The sequence below is a fragment of the Atractosteus spatula genome, chromosome 6, assembly GCF_055471065.1.
Source record: "Atractosteus spatula isolate fAtrSpa1 chromosome 6, fAtrSpa1.hap1, whole genome shotgun sequence".
Classification (NCBI taxonomy): Eukaryota; Metazoa; Chordata; class Actinopteri; order Semionotiformes; family Lepisosteidae; genus Atractosteus; species Atractosteus spatula.
In genome coordinates, this window is record NC_142711.1 from 61,375,118 (window position 1) to 61,398,403 (window position 23,286).

General features: G+C 38.1%; 1 protein-coding gene across 2 annotated transcripts; it reads left to right on the plus strand.

The window, feature by feature from the left end:
- The first annotated feature begins 998 nt into the window (after positions 1-998).
- On the plus strand, positions 999-22,223 carry mak (male germ cell-associated kinase). 2 transcript variants are annotated; one of them, XM_088918416.1, is made up of 14 exons: positions 999-1,120; positions 5,790-6,111; positions 9,462-9,516; positions 11,131-11,252; positions 12,878-12,960; positions 13,433-13,565; positions 14,242-14,413; positions 14,811-14,978; positions 15,682-15,987; positions 16,323-16,516; positions 17,093-17,235; positions 18,641-18,775; positions 20,681-20,800; positions 21,901-22,217. In XM_088918416.1, exons 2-14 carry the CDS (start codon positions 6,011-6,013, stop codon positions 22,059-22,061), a joined length of 1,893 nt encoding a protein of 630 aa, XP_088774542.1. In that variant the 5' UTR covers positions 999-1,120; positions 5,790-6,010; the 3' UTR covers positions 22,062-22,217. The 2 variants fall into 2 exon arrangements, with proteins under 2 accessions (XP_088774542.1, XP_088774541.1); XM_088918415.1 differs by lacking the exon at positions 12,878-12,960 and adding an exon at positions 11,940-12,019 and having other exon boundaries at positions 1,020-1,120; positions 21,901-22,223.
- The last annotated feature ends 1,063 nt before the right edge of the window (positions 22,224-23,286 follow it).

Below are 23,286 nucleotides of genomic sequence, written 5' to 3' on the forward strand. Positions count from 1 at the left end.
ACAGCCTGGCCCCTTGAATCAGGTCTGACTTCTTCACATGACCTGCTGTGCAGTGTGGCTTCAACAGTGGATGAACTGGGTCACCTCCTTTATTATAAACCCACTTGTGATCCTTTAGCATGAACAGTTCTACGTGAAACCAATTATAATTATGTAATAACATTAAACATATTGTGTATTATATGAAAATGGATGACCTTTACTCAGGTCTTAATGTCATACCAAAATATAAAATGCTTAGACTGCTGACAGAATTAGAAAGTATAAGTACTCTATAGATAGTATGCCTTTGTATGAACCATACAGACATTGCAGAGGCTGTGTTTATCTGCTTTTTAGGTATTTTATTTGCTCATGCAGGTGAAGTTCTGAGCTATTGCTAATGTTGTTGCTCCCTCTGCTGGTAATAATTTTCCACAAGTATGGGAAATCTCCCCCAATAAGAACATTCAGTGACTATTTCATTATGTACGCAGAAGAAATCCACAGCTTCCTTCTCTCTAATGATGACCTAATGCACAATCGGCCAATAATAGTTAAAGGAACAAGTCGTTGGTTTATTCCATGCTGAAAAGAGAAGAAAGAAAACACAACGTTTCGGCCGTGGAGCCTTCTTCAGGTGTGTTGGTTTCCGAAAAACCAACCATGAAATGACGTTAAAACCGTCATATGGTTTGACTCTATTTTTACAGTTCGCACTGTGCATATTCTCTCGGCGGAAAAGCACCACCTCGTTGATAATCATATCGGCTTTCAGCGTTCTCAGAACGCCCAAATCATATTCAGAGTGTGTATAGTGTCACATATACATTGCCATCTTCATCCTTCAATGAATAAGAGAGCTAATCATTTTCACTTGTACAGCATCACCCATGCAGCAGCAGGTTAGCATACACATACGCACACAAACGCCTTCCGGGTCACTTCGCCTGCATTGACCTCAAATCCCACAAGGCACCGCGCCAGCCCTGACCCCAGGCGCTCGTGTGTTCGGAGTCCCCCGTTGCCAAGGAGAAGGCAGTGTCACAGACTGGCACGGGGCGAGGAGCAGCCGCGCGATCACAACAAACGTCGCCGCTGCCTGGCTGCACAGGCACTGGGAGCGAGAACCGGGCGCACGGTGAGTCTGAAAGAGCAGGAAAGGCAAAATATGTGCAGCCGTTCATCCCTTTATACTTTAAAGGATCTACTTAGAAGGATTGGGCAGGCTGCCAGCCGTTGCATTGCAACTCTTTTCCTTAGCCTGCTTTCACCTGTAATGTGGTATAGTGTAGCTGCTGGGCATCTCTGTTCAGACAGCCCGTGTTATTATAAAATATACTCTCTCTTTCTATATATTATTATATATTCTTACTGTGTTCAGTGCCTGTGTTGGGTGTGTTCAGTGCCTTCCTGTCTGGCATATGTTCAGTGTATTACTGTGTTCAGAGCCTTCCTGCGCTACCTGTGTTCAGTGTCTGACGTGTGTCTCATTGTTTCGTAGATATTTTGGGCTCCATTCATAGCTGTGTTGTCTCACCCATCCTTTCAGGGCTGAAACATGTCTTTTGAAGTTTTGTCCCAGTTTCTCTGCTTCATATATTCATACTAGCTCATACAGTCTAGGATGGCAGGTTGGGTAGCAGAAATTGGTTAACTAATGTGAGAGGTTTTATTTTATTTTAAATGTACAATTAAACGTAAACAGCACTGAGAATGTGACAGTTTTTATTTTCCAGTATGAAGTGCAGCCTTCAGCTTCAGTGCAGCCTGTTTTGTTTCTGTAGTGATTTTCGTGATCACTTGTCAATAATAGAAGCCAAGAGGTTTTCTTTTTTTAAAAAAAAAAACATTTTTAATTCCATTTCTTAATTCCATTACTGTCTTGAAAGAATGAACGACTGACCCATGACGACTATCAAGACTAGGAGACACTGGGACAAGCACCTTTGCAGCATGAAACGTACACTGGGCCGCTTACAGAATTCGCTATATGATTGCAGTGACCTTGGGATTCTCTAGGTGGATTCTCTATGTACGTCATTAGCCTCTCTGCTCATCCTTAATTCTAATTCTTCTTAAATCCTCTCCCGGCAGATTGCGTTTCACAAAAGCTTAGTGCAGTGCTAGGAAGCAATTTGTGGTCTCACTCACTGCGTAGCAACTCAGGCAGCCCCTGTCTCTGTACCCATTTGTCTGTGTGCGTGGTTTTGCGCACTGTGTGCTTCATAATTCTGTCTGGGGTGTTCTTCACCCTACTGTAGAAGTAGTTACTTCTATATGTAACTTTTATTTGTCTCAGGAACTTTTCCTTTTCAGGGTATATGACACTGGTAGAGTAGGGAGACTGTCTCTGTAGCATGCTTGTGTGCTGGAGGTGGGCTCTCCTCTTTATTTGTGCTAATCCCTTTTCTAGATTTCCCAACACTTTTTTTTTTTACTCGCAAAGGTGTCACCCTGCGGCCAGATGGGGTCATTCCCTGTCTTCAGCCATTTTCTGACATTTTTCATCTCTGCACACTACCGCTCCAGTCTGAGACACCCCACAGTGTGTGCAAAACGTTCTGCTGCTAGCATGGGGAAAATAACAAAGCAAAAAAACAACAACAATCTGCTCACCATTTTTCTCAAATAACTGAAAATAACTTCAAGACATTCTGAACATGCTAATGTATTTCTCTATTTATTAACACAGATAGCTCCTGGTATTTAAAAGGAAATTAGGTCACTTCCTGGTATTGATCACTTAACCTCTGTGAAATGTTAAACTAGTTAGTGCAAATTAGGAACTCAACTCACAGAATCTTAATTAATAGGATTGTGGAGCCAATGCTGTTGACATTCACCTGTCTGCAGTACACTGTGGTGGTATACTCTTCAAAGAAACTCCTCAAATGTGCAACAGATTGATTTTCGCCTTTAAAAAGCAGCTTTCTTAGAAGGATATGCACCAAGCATGCAGCCTACTTTCAGATGATGATAGGATAACTCTAGTTATCCACAGGAACCTTTCCATGCAAATTTCAAAATGCATGCCTGAACATGCTATTAAAATATTTTTTTGGTATTTTGCATAAATGAAGAACATGCTGCGAACAGGGTTTTTTTTCTGTTTTGCTGGCACTAATGCTAATGAGGATCAGATGGTAAAAGAACAATAATCCAGATTAAAATACCTGCTGGCTGTGTTCTTTCAGGGTTTTTGCAGTCTGAGATAATGCACATTAAACTCTCATGTTAGAATTTATGTCACTAATTCTTTGTAAGGGTCTTGCCGTTTCTGAGGATGCTTAATTTCACATAACGTACCCTGCAAGAGTATTCACTCCCCTGCAATGATGTCCCAATTAATAAAATTACAAATGATGTCTAATCCTTTTTTAAAGTGAACATTTATAATCAAAACTTGGAGGGTCAAACTGAACACACACAAAAGGATGAGTGGCCCAGTTAATGCCCTGACTTGAATCCAACAGAATCCAATCTGTGGCAAGACTTGAAAATTATTGTCCATCAACCTACTTGACAGAGCTTGAGGGAGTTTGCAAAGGAGAACTGGCAACAGCTACACCATCCCAGCGTACAGTGTTAATAGACTAATCCAAACAGAGTTGTAATTGCTGCCAAAGGAGCTTTTAGCAAGTATTGAGGGAGGAGGGAAGTACTTACTGTATGTTATCAACATTTTCTAGTTTTTGATTTTTCCTTGCAGTATTTGCTGTCACTTCTTAATGATCGACTTTACCTCGCTCATTGTCTTTGAATCGATTTTAATCCCCTTCTCCTAAGAACGTTATCCATGAGTGGTTTTGAAAGCTCCACATTTTCATCAGTTGTAATTCAACAAAATGTGATGTAATGAGAAGGGAGTGAATACTTTTGTAAGGCACTGTACGTAAGGATTTAAATATATCTGTTGACTGTATATTTACAGACTTTTGTTCCCCTCACAATTGTATTATTATACCTTGCATACTGTTCATTTTCGCTTTGATAATATCACATTGGATGTTTTCACAATGTTCAGTGTTTACAGTTTATTAATTTAAAAGTAACTCACAAGTAACTCACCTTGGGTAAAAGCATTAGCAAAATGCAGTGATAATGTCTTTAACAGTCAGCCTAATTGAAATTACATCGGAAGTACCACATGATATACCTACTTCATCATAATGTTTTAGTCCACAATTAATGCAAAATGCAGCACCAACTCAAACTCAGTTAGTTGACTATTGAAATCCATTTCTGTGTAAAGGAGATATTAAAAACAAGTGCCCTTAAATAATTACCAAGCAGGATTCTCTTTCTAGCAAACCTAACCGTTGAAGACTGTATCTCTCAGTGGAAGCTTAGCGAGGGCAGCTGTAACATGACAAATCCAATAGTTTTTTCTCACTCAGCTTTGGATTTCAGTTTTCCTACCTATAAATGTAGGACTACCGACTTTGTACTATTTTATGTTACGTCTCTCTGTCTGTCATGAAGCAGATATCAGTAACATTTCTCAATCTTGATTTCATTCTGAAGAGTGAATTCTTCCAGTTCCATTTTATATTGTGTCAGTTCTTTCCAGAACTGATTTTGTGGATTTTGGACTGATATCGATCAAAGATTTACTCAATACACTTGGTGTGTATTCTGTCTTACGAAAGGAATTAATTAAATTATCCTTTTACTAAACCCGAAAATATATGTGCTAGATACAGATCACTTTGTCTGTAGATCTGTAGATCACAGAGATTTTCAAATCTATGCCTGCCTCTTAATCCAAGACCCAGCCTACTCCTCACTCTAGACTTCACTCTAACCCTAACTCTTAATTTATCTTCATAAAGAAATACATTAGATGCCTATATGTAACATACTTTACAATGTTAGATTCACACAGGGACTTATTTTGGGATTGTTATCCTTTTTGATTTGTAAATTATTTGCCTTCTATTCTCCCTTGGGTAAATGTGTGTTTATTTTCTGGGAACTTTGTTCTGCTTTTCGTCCTCAATATAAATAATCTACCTGAATAAGATGAAGTTCTATAAAGGCTCCAGACTGTGGGTCCAGATGGGTACAGGCCAGAACAGGTCTAATGAGTTCTGATTACGCACAGTGCTGCTGGCTCACCCCCAGAACTAGTGGAGAAAATGGCAAAATGTACATAAAGAATATATGAATATATGTTTATTTTGGGGAATTTACCTTCAAAATATAATGATCTCAAATACCATTTTTTTACATTTTTGATGTGATAGTGCGGAAGTATTTGTTTCTAATGTGCAATTAGGGCGCATGTGTACACAAATGAAACAAAGGGGAAGCAAACTTCCAGACAGTACCGTTTAATTGGGACCAATGAGCATCTCATGGAAAAGTGCCACAAACTAAGAAAAAAGAATAAATCCAATAATTCCCTTAAACATTTTTGATATATTAATGGACAAGGGAGGAAAAGAAACATAGTGTACAAAATGCAGAAGGACCAAATAACCAACAGCTCACTAGGAAAGATTATTAGCAGTTTTCTTCACAGTGACATGAAGGCTGCAGTTCACGGCCCCTGATGGATAGCAGGAAATGTGACATAACCAAACTGACATGAGAAATCAGCAGTTGAAAGGATTCATTTCTAACCTCATTTTAGAGCCGTTGTGTAAAAATCTGATCGTATTAACTATTATGTAATACGATTTTTTTTTAACAGAAATAGATCATGAGAATAAGATGGGATTTCGCAAAGAGTCTGTGAAGCCACTTCAATATCTCATGATGCTTTTCCTGAGGCTTCCTCTAACGCTTCCTTTTTTGTGTTGCAGAGGTATCAACATGGAACGTTATTCTGCATTAAACATGCATGCTCTGGGGATTGTATAATTGAGAGAAATGGCCCCTTCTCCAAGAGGACACCTCGGCAGCTGGAATCGCATCTTTGTGTGAAGCGTGGCAGTCGTTGTCTTTGATTTATGACACTTCCAAGGCCTTCTGCTCTGGCCAACTGGGTATCTGGAAACTGATCAGGGGTTGTTTGTGTCAAGCCATGAATCGCTACACAGCCCTGAAACAGCTGGGAGATGGTACGTACGGTAGCGTGCTCATGGGCAAAAGCAACGAGTCTGGAGAGCTGGTTGCTATCAAGAGGTAGGTCCGCTCTCGGTATTTAATTTCCCCTTTTTGCAGATAATATTGGTGTTTTTAAAGGAAATAATTGATTGTTAGTGTTATTATAACTCCACGGTGTCATTTACCTTTCCTTTATTCTGCATTCACTTTCCCCCCCTTAAGAATTCCTTTTCCATACAAGGTTGCAGCTCTGACAAGATTTTGTGTCCATATACAGGGTTTTCCAAATGAGAAACCAGAATAACAAATGCAATAAATAAAGAGAGCTTCTCCAGGTTTCATTTACAGATGCTCTTGGATACCATGGATAAATTGACAGATTAGATCATTTGAAGCCAAAAAAAATAATGAATTAAGGGAAATATATTTCTGTGACCATTTAGTCAAGGAGGATGGTTAGACTGTGCATATTCAGAAAGCAAGTGGGACAAAGTCACTGGTATTAGTCAAGTACCATATAAATCACTTATCAGTCACCTGTGTGAACCACCTTTGTTTTTCACAAAAAGAATCAAAAACAGGTACTAACAGCTTATTATATGCAAAATATGTCTGCAGGAATGTTCATCAAGACTGATTATATTTCAGCAGGACTGAAGGAAAACGAATTAGAAAACAAGCTCAGATATTTCAAAATCTGTTGGCTGTGTGGTGTTCTGTTTAGATGTTTACATAACAACTGAAGCCCTGGGTTCATTCAGAAACCATTTGGTACTGTTTGCGGCAACACTGTTGTATACAGTGACAACCAGCAATCAGGGCGGGTTGTTAGGGAAGTGTACTAACATACTGTAGGCTTGGGTTAATTATTATATTGAAGGGCACTTACAGCGAAAAAGAAAGCTAAAACATTTTCAAAAATCAGAATGGAATCAAACTTTAAATTCAATTCCCCAATGTGTGAGAAGTGTAACCATTTGTAAATCTTGGTTGTAGACTAATTTGAAAAGATATTTTCTGTGGATCGTTTTAGCTGCTTGTAACAATAGTCTAATGTTGACATTTTAATGGAAGTGCTATTTAAACGGTCTCTGTATGTAAAATAAATCAGGTGCATTGCAAACTCAATCTGTACTTCTGCTAATGTGCATAGAGATGCAAAGATGCTAATATTACTTTCAAATAGAAAATGACTGGTTGAAACAAAGCCTGTTACCATATAATTTAAGAATGATCTTCCTGGTGCCATGTGCAATAAGAATCTCTAATCCAAGTGTATGGTCACATGGTAACATGGTCACCCAGGCCAATCCTAAGTGTAACATGTCCACTGGAATAAGTGTCTACTACTTGAGATGTTCCAATAAATGCCACTGGTGAGCTGACTATATTATAGTTATAGTGATTTTCAGTAGGTGAAATATTCCTTGAAATGAGAATATTTCTTTTCATCTGGATGTGAAAACAGTTTTACACGATTAGTCTTTTTATTTTTTCATGACATTTCCATATCCTATAATATTGTAGTACAAAAATCCATTATTGATTACTGTGTGGCGAATAAAAAGAGAAGACATTATACATTTATTTCCAAATGTTTTTGTGACTTTATCAAGGGCATCATTACTACTGTGCTGAAAGTGATTGAGAGTATCTAGAGTGAATGGCCCCACCGAAATTTAACCTTTAAATGTAATAGTCTCTGCACCACTGGCATGTCACAGGGCACATTGAGAATACTGCCGTGTCGTGTGCCGTCGTGTATAAAACTAGTTTATTGGGTTTTTAGTTTCCACTGAGTGCTTTTGTTTTCCTCCTGTCTGCCAAAGATGTGCTGGCTAGGTTACTTGGTGTCTCTAAACTGAATTTGTATTTGAATAAATATCTCTAATTGTATATTGTCTCTAAACCATGCTGTGTTTTTCAGGTGCCATTGGGCCCTTCATAGTGAATAAGCTGAGGCAATGTGTGTCTTCACATTACCTTTGTTATGAGATACAGGTTTACAAGTCTGGCTTTCAGCAAGGATTGTTTAATAATAAATAGAACCTTGAGTTTATCTGGCAGTGTTTGTAAATGAAAGGTTATCATGCAAATTGATACCCTTGATGATGGAGAAAGGAGTGAAAGTTTACAGTGTAGTGTTGCCACGCTGTCACATTTGCAGGAGGTGGAATGCCAAATGCCTTCAGTAATCTCTTAGTGTCTTAGTTTTTTCTTAGAATTTGATCAAATTTGCTTGCAAAAGAGTGCGTTTTGTAGGCCTACCATAGAAAATATATTTCTTAGACTGTTGAGCAGTTTTCCATTGAAATCGCTTCATTTATTTTGTTTCTCTTCCCAACATAAGTCTGATTTACACATGACTCAGCATTTTAATTTCACATCAGAGTGAACACCTGGTATGTGGCCAGACAGGAGCCTCCTGTTCCCTGCTGGATCCTCCTGATAGCAAGCCTTTACTTCACATTCGATATCATCTATGACTCCTACCTTCCAAAATGCAAAAGCAGTTTGTTTTTTTTTCTGTTGCCTGTGATCCAGTGTTGATTAAAAGAGACTGAAGCATGAGGCGTTTCAAGTGGTTGGGGGAAGTTGTAGACCAGGGTTGTGCAAGTCTTACACTCTCGTATTGAGACTGACCAGCCCAGTTAATATAAGTTATGATAACAATTAATTGCATTTTTATATATCATTGGAAAAATCATTTACACCTGGCAAGGGACCTGCTTCGTCGACCACTTGAAGTGCAGCCCCACTGCACTGCAGCTCAGGTGGAGAAGTGAGAGATCGCCTCACCAGCTGACTCAAGGGGGAACACCAGGCCGGCAGGGAGGCCAGGTTGTACAAGCCCAGGCTCAGGGCGCAGTTTAGCCAGGACTCCTGGGTTGTCATCCCTCCTCTGTTGAACAGCGCTGAGGGATCTTTAGTGGCCATCAGTCAGGACCTTGGCTTAACATCTCAAAGAGTGTTAGCAATGTGGATGGCCATTTCTTCTTCGATTTCACATTGTGTCTTGCAATCGCTGCTTTTGAATTATTTAGTCTGCCATGATGCATGTTTCGGTTGTTGGTCTTTTGGTAGCCTCCAAACTGGCTCCCGCCAATGTCACCTATAATTTATTGATGATTTTACAGTAGATATCAGATTCTTTTTGGTTTTAATCACCTGGCAGCTACAGATTAATTACAGAATTCAAATTTTGCCTTTTCTATAAATAAAGTATCAAATATGAAAATAAGTATTACTATAAGATCTTCATAGATTTGTGTGGATTGTTGAAATGTGAAAAGTGTCTGTAATTGTTTAAAATCAACGATATGAATTAATCTAGTGGTAAAGTGCAATAAAGTATATGTGTAAAATCTAGTTTAATGCTGAATATAATTTTCCAGTATACAGTAAAACCGTGTTGTTACCCTTGGCAGGATGAAGAGAAAGTTTTACTCGTGGGAGGAGTGCATGAACCTGCGAGAAGTCAAGGTAAGTGACAGTGTTAAGGAAACAGCAGCTCCCTGAGTAGCAGGTCTTCACACAAGAGGTGCACTAAAGTAGGCTATGGATTACTACAAAGTGTGTCTCTGTGAGGATGCCAGCACACCCAGCACCTGAAGAATGACACTGCCAGCACGACAATAGTATTTTGTGTTTTAGGTGGTCTGTCCTTGTCTTTCAGACCCTCTCGGGATTCTAGAACAAACACATCGGTCCTCTCTCAAAGAAGCCCGCATGGTCTCCTTCTTTCTTGATTGTTTGTCACTTGGTTCCACCACTCACAGCTGACGTTTGGTTTTGCATTCACTTAGTTACTCCCAGCTTCTTATTCTCTGCAGCTTCACTTTCTGTCTTAAGCAGCTGGACTCATTGTCACCCGTTTTTTCACTAAAATAGTCACTTTAACACGAGACCTTGAACTCGGCCAGCCCAATTTTCTATCCTCCCGTTATTCACAACATGACTTTCCACCCTGTACCGCTCTGCTGATATTAAGACATGGGGAAGATTCCGATCTCAGCCTGTCGTCTAGCCCCTTTCTCTTTTTCACCTATAGGAGGAAACTATCAACTGTGCTGATAAGCGATATCCCACTCCACAGGGTTCGGACGCCTCTCACCAGCGCTAGTTCAGCTGGCCCACCCTGCTCCTCGGCAGCACACTTCGTCCTCATTGAGTCTGAGGAATGATCTGCCAAACGGCCACCTGTCCAGCAATTGTGATGCCCCTTAGTACTTAGCTTAGGCCTAAGCTGTTTTTTTTCTCAAGGATCCCTTGTAGAGTCCCAGAAATCTATAAGCCAGCTCAGTCTGTTACTAATAAGAACTCTCCCTGTACAGGTGTCATTCCCTTTCCTTCCAGACTGGAACTGAGCCACAGACTCCATGTTGCACAATTCTCTGCATTTTAATAAACACTGCAACTTCTCTATGTCTCTCTTCACCAAACACCACATCTCCACTAGGAACTACTGACTTTTCCGATCACTAACTTTTGTAGCTGATCCTGTTTGGCCAGGAACACTGCCCTATAATCAAACTTAATCTCCCTGGCGCAGCAGCAGCCTGTTTTGCTGTTTTCTCATCCTGCATGCTCTGAGACCTTATTGAGCCTGACAGACTACCCAGCAGCCACCTGTCCAATAACTTTGGTGACGCCCTGTACAGATATAAGCTGTACGTGCTCTGCCATGGCTTGCTCACAGAGTCCCACAGGTCTCTGTGACAAATTGCACTCAGAGCCTGTCCCACCAGCAGTACTAATTACTCTTTCAGTGCAGCTGTGTCTTATTCAGCAGGTTCTTTCAATTAACAGCCGGCCAACCTAACAATTTCGATTTTCTTTTATCTGGCTTCAGCATAAAATACTCTGATCTCATTCACAGAATGCTTTGTCCTATACAGTATTCTTGTATTATACAGTAATGTTATTGTTCTCCCTAGCCTTGTTGGATATGGTGTTTCCTCAGTTTTTAAGTACTTTATGTGTAAATTATGTTATTTTTTTATTCTGTATGTACACTTTCATATTTTTGAAAAGATAAAAATGTTTCCATTGTGTGTTGCACTTACTCAGTATTGCATTTAACCTCCTGTATTACAGTCACTGAAGAAGCTGAATCATGCAAATGTCATTAAATTAAAGGAGGTGATCAGGGAAAATGACCATTTGTACTTTGTTTTTGAATATATGAAAGAAAATCTGTATCAGCTTATGAAGGACCGGTAAGTATTTTGATGTACCCTTATCACAAGGAACTGAATCCAGTTTTAAGTATCAGAGTGTTTCATTCAGCTTCACTCCACAATAAAACATGCATTAAATGCTGTGATCTAGAACTATGCTATCTATACAGTTCATTCTAGTGAAATAAAACTCCCCATGGTCCACCAATTCACACAATGTGCATGATTCCTGAAAAGAATTGTGCAGAACACAATCGCTTATTGATCATTTATTTGTCTGTGCAATCATTTATGCACAGACTCTTCTTGAATGAACACTGTAGGCAGATCGCAGGAATCTGAAAAATCTGTTATGGCTGAAAGTACACTTGTGCAATATGTAAAGAATCGTTAGTCCCTTTGGAAAGGTTTGCAGGTGTGAATGATTTGTAAAAAATGAGACTCCAAATATCTTGGAGTTTCTTATTAAATTGCTTTTTTACAGGGGTAATCTATAAATATTTTTTCTCTTTTAGTAATTTCTTAAAATTTTTAAATGTCCCTCTGTCTGATGTATGAATTAATATAATCATTCTTCCAGATATCGGAATTTAAAGTACAGAAGAAATTAAATTAAAATTAAGTCCTAATTTAATTAAAGCCATGAATGATATTGTTGACTGTGTATAGCAGTTGGGTTTTCACATTTCATTCCCAGTCATCACGTACATTTTTATTTGTTTTCAGAAACAAGTTGTTCCCCGAGTCTGTCATCAGAAATATAATATATCAGATATTACAAGGGCTGTCTTTTATCCATAAGCATGGTAGGTTTTTCTTTCAGGACCATCTGCTATCTTCCCATGCAAAGAACAAGAAAACCAGAGTGTTAACAAGCTACTTAGAACACCAAAAACAAAAAACATGCTAATATATCTTTGTTTTTTGGATGTTATTACAAATGTGTAGTTTTCTTTTTATCTGCCTGTTTTTTTTTTTTATTAAAGGCAATCTAAACTTATTGCCTAGGAAATGTATTACCTACATATCTATCACCGAGTTGACAAATTTTGTTATGTAGTGGATAAAATCTGCTTGTTTCAATACAATAGTACAATAATTTAAAAATAAAATCAAACAAACATGAAATACATTTTATAAAGACAAAATGTTTGACATGCATTCCACATGTCAAGCCTTAGAGGAAACACTGTTGACAGCCACTGTGATTCTTGTTCTTTTTCTGGGAGGGTTGGTTTGTGATACCGTGCTGCTGCAGTAAATGCATTGTCCCATATCCTAAAACATCGAAACACCTCATCCAAAATGTGTTTCTCTTCAAAAATTCAGAATAATGCGTTACCCACCTGGGAATGAACAATTGTCTCAGCTCGCAGGAACAGCCCCTGTGTCAGCACAGGGACACTGGGAGGATACAGAAGGGCGGACCCATGAGGTCTGCGATCCATTCATCTTTAGCCACACTCTGAGTTAGCAGGAAGCTTGCAGGGGCGCGGAAAGTCACAGGGGTCGCTGTTTGACTGAAAGCTGAGAGAGCTGTAGTTTATTAAGTGTCATTACTGCCCATGCCTCTGGTATCACAATCCCTTCAGAGAGCATGTTTTCATAGGTGCATTTTTTTCTTATCTTTGTTCTTTTCCTGTCTTCTGCTTATTTGCTGCCAGAGAAAATAAGATGTTTACTGAAAATGAAATAAGGAACATAACGTTCCAAGTGCTCTCTGGTTTAGCCTTTGTGCACAAGCATGGTAAGATTTTTTCTCTGCTTTCTGTTTCCCTTTTCTTCTCTTGCCCAGTTTGTTGTGCGTAAAGATCTTTTGACATTTTCTTTGACAATATAGTTCTCATTTTTAGTAATCATCTTTGTCTAGTCACATGCTGTAGTTGTTTTAGTCTGAAAATAATGTGTTTTTGAATTTATCACCTCCTACGTGCCCTGTTAACACGTGTCAAGTTTTTTTGTTTTTTTAACATGGAGTATTAAAGCTGTTTAAACCTGCAAAGAACCATTGTGCCTACTTGAAAACTATTTTACAAAGATTGAATTATTATCACTTGGATATAGTGACATGCACCATATATACTACTTCTTTTAACTATTTTTGGACACATTTCTTTATGAGGGTGGGCATTTAATTGGTTTTTGTTCAGTATACATACAGTAGTTGAAATAGCAACACACATTTGTTTAAAAAGCTTCTTCTTATAACAATTCTGTAGGATTTTTCCATCGTGATATGAAACCTGAAAACTTGCTTTGTATGGGCCCCGAGCTGGTAAAGATTGCAGACTTTGGATTAGCAAGGGAAATCCGGTCACGTCCTCCATACACAGACTATGTGTCCACTAGATGGTAAGTGTGCTTAGATGGTAACTAAAGTGAAAAATAAATGTTTAGTAAGCTTGTGATACAGAAACAATTCAGACTCCTAGTATTCACAGCTGCCTTAAGGTGTAGGCCTCCAATTGTCTAAAATTTTATGGTTCTGAGTGTTGCTTGAAATGTACCTGCAGTGGCTCCACTAAGTATGTCAATAAATAAGATATGTATTATAATCAATGTATTAATTCTTTGCTTTCTAACACCTGTCTCCGTTTCTGACCATAGTGAATTGCGCTTATGATATTTTTTTCCACCCCTTAGCAGAACCCTAATGTTTTACACTTTTTGTAAAAATCAGAAGGTTTTAAATACTCCAAAGCATGCTTTATTTGTGAAGATTAGTGATTGCATTATTTTAATATATATATACTATATATCATATTTATATATGATATTTTTTGTTCTATATTATTTGCTAAAGGGCATGACACAAAGTTTTTAATTGATTTAATTAGTATTTACAATCTCATTTTTATGTGTAAACTTCACTCTGTTACCTTAGAAAGCTTCTTTATCTGGCATGAAATTGTGGTTGACTTTCTAACATCACTCTCTTCAGTGTGGCTAAAGCAGACTGGGTTTGAAAGCACTGGGGGAAATTAATTTTGTCCTGAAATACAGACAGTAAATGCTCTGATTCCTGCAGGTACCGAGCTCCAGAGGTGTTGCTGAGGTCTTCAGTGTACAGCTCTCCCATTGACTTATGGGCAGTGGGCTGTATCATGGCTGAGCTTTACACACTTAGACCTCTTTTCCCGGGGAACAGCGAAGTCGATGAAATTTTTAAGATTTGCCAAGTTCTAGGAACCGTTAAAAAGGTCAGTAGTGACTAGTTATTCAACCCATAAGAAAACTGAAGAAAAGGACATGTTACTAGTGCCAACAACAATATGCTCTGTTTGTTACTGCTAATCAATAAATATTCATAAACAGAGGATCATTTTGTTGCGTAGACATTATTGTATAATTGCTTTCCAATTGATCAAGCATTTGATGTAATACTTGAGAACTTTTTACTGATTGCATTTACTGCATTTTTAGCTTTTAAGTTGGCTTTGTATTAAGTCTTAAACATAGTATTAAAGTGCCAAGTATACATTTTGATGTTTGCTGATTTACTTTGGTTAAATCTACCTCTGTTACAGATTTGGTGTCTGCCCGTATAGGACATTTGAGTGGTACCGTATTAAAATGTTTGTTTGTTTTTCGTGACAGACTGACTGGCCTGAAGGGTATCAGCTTGCTGCGGCGATGAATTTCCGCTTCCCGCAGTGTGTACCAACCCACCTTAAAACTCTCATTCCCAATGCCAGCAGCGAAGCCATCGCTCTGATGAAAGACATGCTGCAGTGGGATCCCCAAAAGAGGCCGACTGCTGTCCAGGTAAAGCAAATTAAATAACTGTAGCCTTTATTGCACTTACTGTAGTTCAGGTGTCTGAACACGGAATGTGATCTATGACAGGGATGCAGAAGAATGTGTTCTGCAAATAATAAAAAATAAGAATACAGTTTGTATTTTCTCTTTTTTGGGGGATTACTTTTCAGACGTTTTGCGCAAACTGCACCATTACAGCTAAACTAAGCTGTAACTATCAGAGTAATAATTATATTAGTAATCCTCATAATAGCAAGTTTGTCTAACGTAGCTTAGCCTTTTTACCAAGGAGCTTGGGAAAGAAGCATGAACAGTCTTGGCGTATTTAATGACGGGAATTACTTCTCATTCATAAAGCTGTTCACAGAAAGGGATAAATGATGTCATTGACTAGAGGAAAAACAATACTAGAATAATGCCTATAGTTTTGTGCTGCACACAGAACTGGCACTGAAAAGCAAATAAAGGGACACCTGGGAAAGCCTGCTGTCTTAGCAATAATTTACACTACTTCAATGTTTAAAATTTGAGTATTTGTATTTGAGTTTTTTTAAATGAGCTCTCATACACTGGTAGTGTATGTAAAAACAACTGTAAAATAAGAGGAAGTGGGAGATATAGGATTACATTTTTTTAAATGTCACATTTTTATAGCATATTTGTGGTTAGTAACCACTTCTGAAGACTAAGGTTTGTTTCCACCTCCTAGGCTCTCCGATACCCTTACTTTCAAGTGGGCCAGGCACTGGGACCTCCTCCGCAGGGCGCGGAGCAGCAGAAGGCCCAGAGCAAGCCAGCGCAGCCCGCAGAGCCCAAGGCTAAGGCCCCGGCCAAAGCTGACCTGCAGTCTTCTCCAGAGCCTGCCCCCAGGGCACAGGCCCAGAGCAGGGCCAGCCTCCAGCCCCTGCAGCAGAACCATCTTCCACAGCCGGCGCCCAGCAAGACGGGGCTACCGAAGGACACTTCCAGACAGGACCCGCCATATCTGCCCACGGTCAACAACAGCTCCCCGCCGGTGAGCTACCAGGAGCGCACCGCCCTTTCCAGGACGGGGAATGTTAGAATTCGCATTAGTATTACAATACTGTCCTGTTAAAGTCTAACCTTGTTATTAGTATCACCTATCTGCCAAGTATTAGTATGTTATTAGGCATATTTATACACATGGTGTCTAGTATTAGTATAATTATTCCATTTGATACCTGTTTATCGTTATCGGGATTATCTGAAAGAAAATGGAGATTTTCGACGCAGATCGTGAAATTCGGCAAACAAGGCGAATAGTGCAGGTGTGTGCAAAGCGTGTTGATGAAATTTTTGTGATTGTGAGGTTTTTACATCCTATATTAGAAACCACCCGCCGTGGGGAATGAAAACTCCAATCTAATGGGAATCAAGAGTGGGCGAAGACGATGGGGCCAGACTGCGTTAAAAGCCTCAGACAGCTGGGATGATTTCGATGACTCGGACGTTGGTGTCTCTTTCTCCAAGAAGCCCAGCATAGGATCGATAAAGGAAAAACAGAATGACGACTCCTTCTTTCGGTGAGTGAAATCTTTCAACCAATGATCATATTGATTATTTTAAGATTTAATTCCCCGCAGGTTCACTGTCTGCAAGACTTACTTTTCCAGTGCACATGCACTGTTGTGCTGTAGTGGTGAACTCGGGAAAACATTTATTTTAGTAACCTATCCAGTTTTCCTTCAGTTCGAATTTGAATTGATATGAAATCCTTATTTTTCATAATTGTTTAATTTGCATAATGGTTTATTCAGGGTGTTTACTCTGTTTCATTTAAAGGTTCTTTACATCGCACGTTTGTATGTCTCACTTTCTTTTTATCTCTTGATTCACCAAAAAATACAAAAACACTTTTAGAAACAGTACAAATAGATACAAAACATAAATAGGCCTTTTTGGTATTGTAATTTATATCCTGGTAATAGAAAAAAAAACATGTCGAATGTCATTATTTTGTTGATTTGCCTTTGCGATGAGAAATTTGCTCTGCTTGCTCTGTCTTTTAAAATGTTGACAATTTAAAAAAATTATTGCATTTGTCAATGTATCTCATATCAGACCCATTGCTTTTTTCCCCTCTTAATCATACTTTACAGGTCTACAGAACAAAAGCCTGTCAATACATATGGTGCCGCAAACAGAATACCTTCCAATACCATGGTAAATCGGATTGACACAGGACTTTCAAACTCAGCTTCAGCAAGACAGCACTACTTACGGCAGTCCAGATATCTTCCTGGTAAAGACTACTTTAAAATTGTGTGTGCATTTTATGTAACCAAAACAAAAATACCTAAAATTGAACAGATATACTGAATATTCTTAGGCTCTTAATTCTTTTTTCTGTCCAGACAAATACTTTTGTTAGTCAATAATTTCACATTCCTCTTGATGTTTACATACGAGTCACAGTTGAAGCTGAAGGGCATCCCATTTAAATTATAAATGCAATGCTAAGCGTTCCACATTACTAGAATATATAGAGCATCAAAAGAAGGTTATCACTCTTTTTCATGGGTGTATGTTTTAGAAGACTAAAAAATATGGATTTTAGATATTGATTAAATGTTTTTGGTGTAATTTAATGAACTGATCATTCACAACCAACAGAATTGTGTGATTGTGGATCGTGACTTTGTTCAGCAATGAACCACCTCGGTAGAGACCTTCCGTTGTGATATCATTTTGTTGGGAGGCTAGAAAAAGTAACTTCAGGTGGACTTGCCAGTATTGGAAGTAAGTCCTCTTCAGCAAAGAATCAAGGCTTTGTGTAGACCACCCTAAAGGACTGGGCAGGAGTGTCTAGTCACTACAGAACCAACCTGTAGTGATTAATTGCTACCTGAGTACATGGAGCTACAGTACATTGATCAAATTCTGGAACCTTATCGCTGCCCTTCCTGTGGTCTCAGCCTGATTTGCCAGAGTTCTATAGAGACAACAGACATCTTTATGCTGCTTCTGTAACAGTAGCTTATTCGAGCCACGGATGGCCTACTTGACAGACCTTGAGCTGCAGTCAGCATTTGAGGAATGAGCTGGGAAGACATCTAGTCGATAGGATAGACCAGTGAACAGACACACACTTGTCCAGTCAATGGGACAGAATCTTATGAATTGACCTGTCCCTAAGTAAAATGTTACTGCATCTAGTAAAAAATATTATTTTCCTGATAACTTTAAGCTTTAGCAGTGACAAGCAATATGCGTCAGTTTGATGCTCAGTATATTATTCATATATATATTTACATATATTAAACTTCACATGTTAGTATTCATTAACGGAATCACAAGTCGATACTTCATTTTTTAATCAACCTTGAGTTGATGCAGACACATGAGATTTCTAGACCGTGTGATTTGCTCCCAATGCTCAAGACTTGAGAGCTATGCAATTATGTACCATCGTGGCTGCTGGCTGGCAAACGATCTCGCGGTGTATCACTGTGAAACAGTATTTCAGTATTGATGCTTGTGTACATTTTATCAGCATTCATGCACTTGTTTGGCCAGCTGGTTCACCTGGCCTCTGTATAGCTGCGGGAAACACTGTATCAGGACGCTCAACAGCTAGGTTGAGTATTTTATTTTGCACATTGACATTTTTTTCTTATTTTTTGTACTGTGATGCTCTTGTGTTCCAGGGGTAAATCCTAAGAATACATCTTTAATTGCAAATAAGGATCCATCCAGAGATTTGTGGGGCAATGCTGCTTCTTTAATAAATAAACCACTGGGGCCTATTGGATCAGGCCTGTCCATCACCAGAGTCAATGCAGGTAATGCGTTTTGAGAACATATTTCAGGTTCCTAAAAGTGACTATAAAATTCTATTCAGCGTTGTTAAATATCACACACATCATTAGTGCAACAGCAGAGAATGTTGCCAGAAGACCTCTTGTGTTAATTGCTACATTAGTTGCAACATATTGCCATTGCCATCAATAAAATGATGCGTTGCATACAGTATGTGTCTTTATACAGTATATGTTGTCAAAGCCTTTTTTTCCAGCACTACTAGCTTAAAAACACTAGGAGCTGTAAAAAAAACATTTTAATTTTGTGTTGCTGCAAATTATCCTAAAATTAACAACACGAACATGATGTAAAATTAATTGGTGTAGACCACGCTGATTATATATTATTTTTTCTTCTTACCTTCTTTTCCCTCCTTTTCATTTCTACTTTTTTTGACCAACCATATTTTGTAATCTTAATGTTGGTCTGAACATATGAACTTGGCCATGATTCCATTATAGTCTTCACACACTATTGAATGAGCATGCATATCTATATCATTATTTGCATACAGTAAATTACTTATGAAATTGAAGTTATATTTGACTAAATTAATATATGCTGATACGATAAGAATTTTAACACAGTATAATAAATCCAGACTTGTATGAATTAGAACATAATTTACTGCAAAGTGTGTGAACACTATTTTCCACCACTGAATATTTCTCATGTCAACTTTTTTAATCTCCTTTGCTTTACTATCTTCTCTACTGAAAAATCATTACCTTTTCTAGTTTCTTTTTTGTCATTTGTTTACCTTATTTTCTTCATTCCTTTCTCTGTCATTCTGTATTCTCTCTTGATCTTCTCATTTCCTGGACAGAAGATAGTCTGTCTAAACCCACTGATAAGGCATCTCTAAAAGAAAAGACCCTTGAAAAATTAGAGGAACACAAAGGTACTTGTTTTGCCTGAAATGCAATGATTTTTCCCCCCCCCTGGCCTTATCCATTTTTAAACATTATCAAAAGATAATATAGCCACACTGTATCTTTATGCATAGCTGGCATAGTTCTCAGGGAAATGACCGAGTGACCTCTCCTGGAACAAATGGTCTATTCAGGTACAAGCCGAAGGGGCTGCTTGTCACGCAAGCCAGCAGTAAAGAAAATATAGGTACTGGTCAGCTTTCTAGAATGACCATATGTAGCCACAATGCAAGCAGAAATTCATGTGGGAGTGTATCTTGTATCGTTTGTTTCACTGTATAAAAGAGCACTGTAAGTGCTGTCTTTTGAGTCTTGCGTACAAGAGCAAGACTCCCATATGCATATGAAATAAAGATGACTTTCAACACACAAACTCTTGGCTGATGAACAAAAAACTATCCTTTCATTATTTTCACATGACACAAACTAGGAATTTTACTAATATTACTGAGATTACCAGCCTTTTCTTGTAGGAAAAAAGCAGTTTAATACTGTATGTATGTCAAGTTATTGAGTCAAAACTTTTAGAAATAAACACCTAACTCCCCTCTCATTATCAAACCATGATGAGATTAATTCATATAAGACTGGCCTACATGTGTAATATACAAAGAACTGAATTTTCCTTATGCTTTATCAAATGTGCAAAATATGTTACCTACAAGAATTTTCCCTGTTTTAGGGGAAAATTGATGTTTTTGCGGAGTCTGAAGTATTCTGCTTTGAGTTAAAGATGGATGGGAATAAACATAATAGCATCTAACTGTGCAATCTAAAAAGGAGAGTGATCTTTGAATTTAAATATTATGTCAAGAAAACAACTTGAAAGATTACCAGAGCTACCTGAGTTTGCCACTGAGCTAATGTTTAGATTACACTGTAGTAATGCACCATTTGGGAAACTTGACTTGTTCTATGTGGAGAAAATTCCAATGATTCTGTTGTACCCTTCAGGAACATTTATAGGTTCCAACTACAACCCTGGCGGAGTTTACATACCGACATTCCAGAAAAAGGAAGTCGGATCTGCAGGGCAAAGGATTCAGCTGGAACCCATAGGAGGTCCATCAGCAAGTAAGTATTATGTTAATTTGATACTTAAGAACTGAAAAATGGGAATGTTGCTAAATTTTCAAGAATGTTACATCTTTGGTCACATTAACTTGTGATATGCCTTGGTGCTTCTGAATAGTATATATTTCTGCTCCATCTCTTGGAACCTTGACATTCATGATTTATGTTCTTTTTATGAACACAAGAATCAGGGATCTCTATTCTTTGAGAACATGACTGTATGTTTAAAGTAAAAAGGAATGGTTAAGATTTACATTTGAAAAGCTTTTGACTGGTATCAAACACATTCAGGAGATTTATAATAAAAAACTCCCAAATTAACAGACCCCTGAGACATACACTCGGTTATCTCCATTAAATTTACATTTCCTGTCTGTATTTCCATTCAGAAGTCCTTTCTGTATTTTCATGCTTGCTCCACTGCTGTTTTTCTTCTACTGCTAGTAGACCTTTCTACCACTGCTGATAGTAAGAATGATAAACTGAAAAACCCCAAGCTAAAGCCTGCTTCCACTAAAGCCATGATTGAAGCTAATGAAGGTAAAACACCAAAGAAACTCTTTTTGGACCAAATGGGTTAATTCCATGCTAAAAAGTAGAAAACAATACATCCCATGTTTCAGATCCAGAAAAAATTTCATTTAAAACATTTTACTTTTCTGTGTGGAATTAACATTCACTTGTTCCGCCATCCACGAGCCAATTTAACTTCCCACTTCAACTTTTTGTTTCCCCTCTCAAGCACCAAGAAAGTTACTGCAAGTATAATAAACACTGTTATTTAAAAGACAGTGATTGGGGAATACGGACAACGGTCTCCCATCATTTAGCAAAGCAGTTGGCATTATACATGCAGAAGCAAATTTGACTTCAGTTCCCTTTCCCAGAAACTCCCATTTATTACTGTACTCCCAGTTTATTGTCCCATCTTATCCCTGGTGTTGTGATGTCTGCTGCACTTTGGGAATCAAAAGATTTCTTTTTGATGACCGTACTTTGCAACAGCACTAGTACTTTGTGTTTCCTTTGGTGTCATTAAACTCAACTCATGTACAGCATGTGTCCGTATATATATTTAAGTTTTCCCCTTCATTTTGCAGATTATGAAGGATGGAAGAGCAAAGCAGCTAGATCACAAATGTCCGGATCAAGCTTCCACACACCGGGAAAGAATTCCGGTAGTCTTCTGGCTCGTGCACCCGCTGTTCAGCCAGTGCATGGCAGGGTGGACTGGGCAGCCAAATATGGAGGCCATCGGTAGCACAGGGTTTCAGCTGAGCTACGTGACTGTTGTGCTTGACCCGAGACTGCGCCATGAGGGCCAGAATGGTCCAGCAGAAGGCATAAAGGGATTAAGCCTTTACAATTGCATTCACATCACCAAATTGTATGAAAGTTGGAATAAATGATTTTTGTCTATTCTTATTTGGATTCTGTCATGTACTGTAGTATGTATACAGCACTCGTCATTCACATCAGGGAGATTTCTTTAAATTACATTTAGTCTTGATCTGAGTGTCAAGAACACCCTGTTTTAGATGTGTGCTGCTGAGTCAAGGGTTAATGAATTACACATTACTCATTTTTAAATTTTGCCACTGATTTAGGAAAAAAAATTGTTTGGACTATTACAGTATTTGATAATGACATTCATGCACTCTTAGATGCAAATGAAAGTAACAGTACTTTCCTTTTAGTTTTGGTAAAAAAAATAGGTTTGCATATACCTTAGTAACGTACTTCTCTACACATTTTCAAACATAATCTTAAAAAGGTTTTTAACAGACCTCTGTTGAACTTTGATGTAAGTTCTATAATAAAACAGTGAGAAAACTTTACATTAAATGTTTAATTAAATGCCAGATAACACCATAAGAAGAGGTTCTTTTATGTGCTTTTGTTATTCTTGATTAGGTTCTCAATCTGACCCCTGCTGTCTGTTTCACATGATTTTATTCATTTGTCCATGGTGCACTGAAACACCTGCTGTTTTTGTGGGGTGGAGAGTGAGGGGCTGTAAGCCAGATGGTAAGACCACATTTACTGTACTGCATCCTTCTCTTTGTTCATGGGAAAATGAACGAATATGGAACAGAATGTGAGACTCTATGAGACTAAAGGTAGACATTTTTATTGTACTAGATCCCTATTTTTATCTATTCTGTCAGTTTAACTGAAATTTATTGTAAACTTCCTACATTAAGAAAAGGTGTATAGCTGCACATGGAAAACCTTAAAACTGTATTAGTTTTTTTAATTAAAAATGCCATGTTTTGTTTATACATAGCTACTATTGATCTTTAAGGTGTATTCTTTTTCTTTCTATAGTAATAAAAATGACAATGTTCATTATATGATTCATACAGAATGCTATTTTCAAATATATATTTTCATTAAAATATTGTTCATGTACACTTTTCATTACTAAGCACTGTGTACAAAACCTACTGGTAAATAAACTAGCATTTGTTTTAAGACTTTTCACC

What these genes read in the sequence shown, in the direction of transcription:
- mak (XM_088918416.1), top strand. Translation starts at nt 6,011, where the DNA reads ATGAATCGCTACACAGCCCTGAAACAGCTGGGAGATGGTACGTACGGT. An exon ending in TATCAGCTTATGAAGGACCG is followed by an intron (nt 11,253 to 12,877) that starts GTAAGTATTTTG and finishes ATTTGCTGCCAG; the next exon opens with AGAAAATAAGATGTTTACTG. An exon ending in GCAGTCCAGATATCTTCCTG is followed by an intron (nt 17,236 to 18,640) that starts GTAAAGACTACT and finishes CTTGTGTTCCAG; the next exon opens with GGGTAAATCCTAAGAATACA.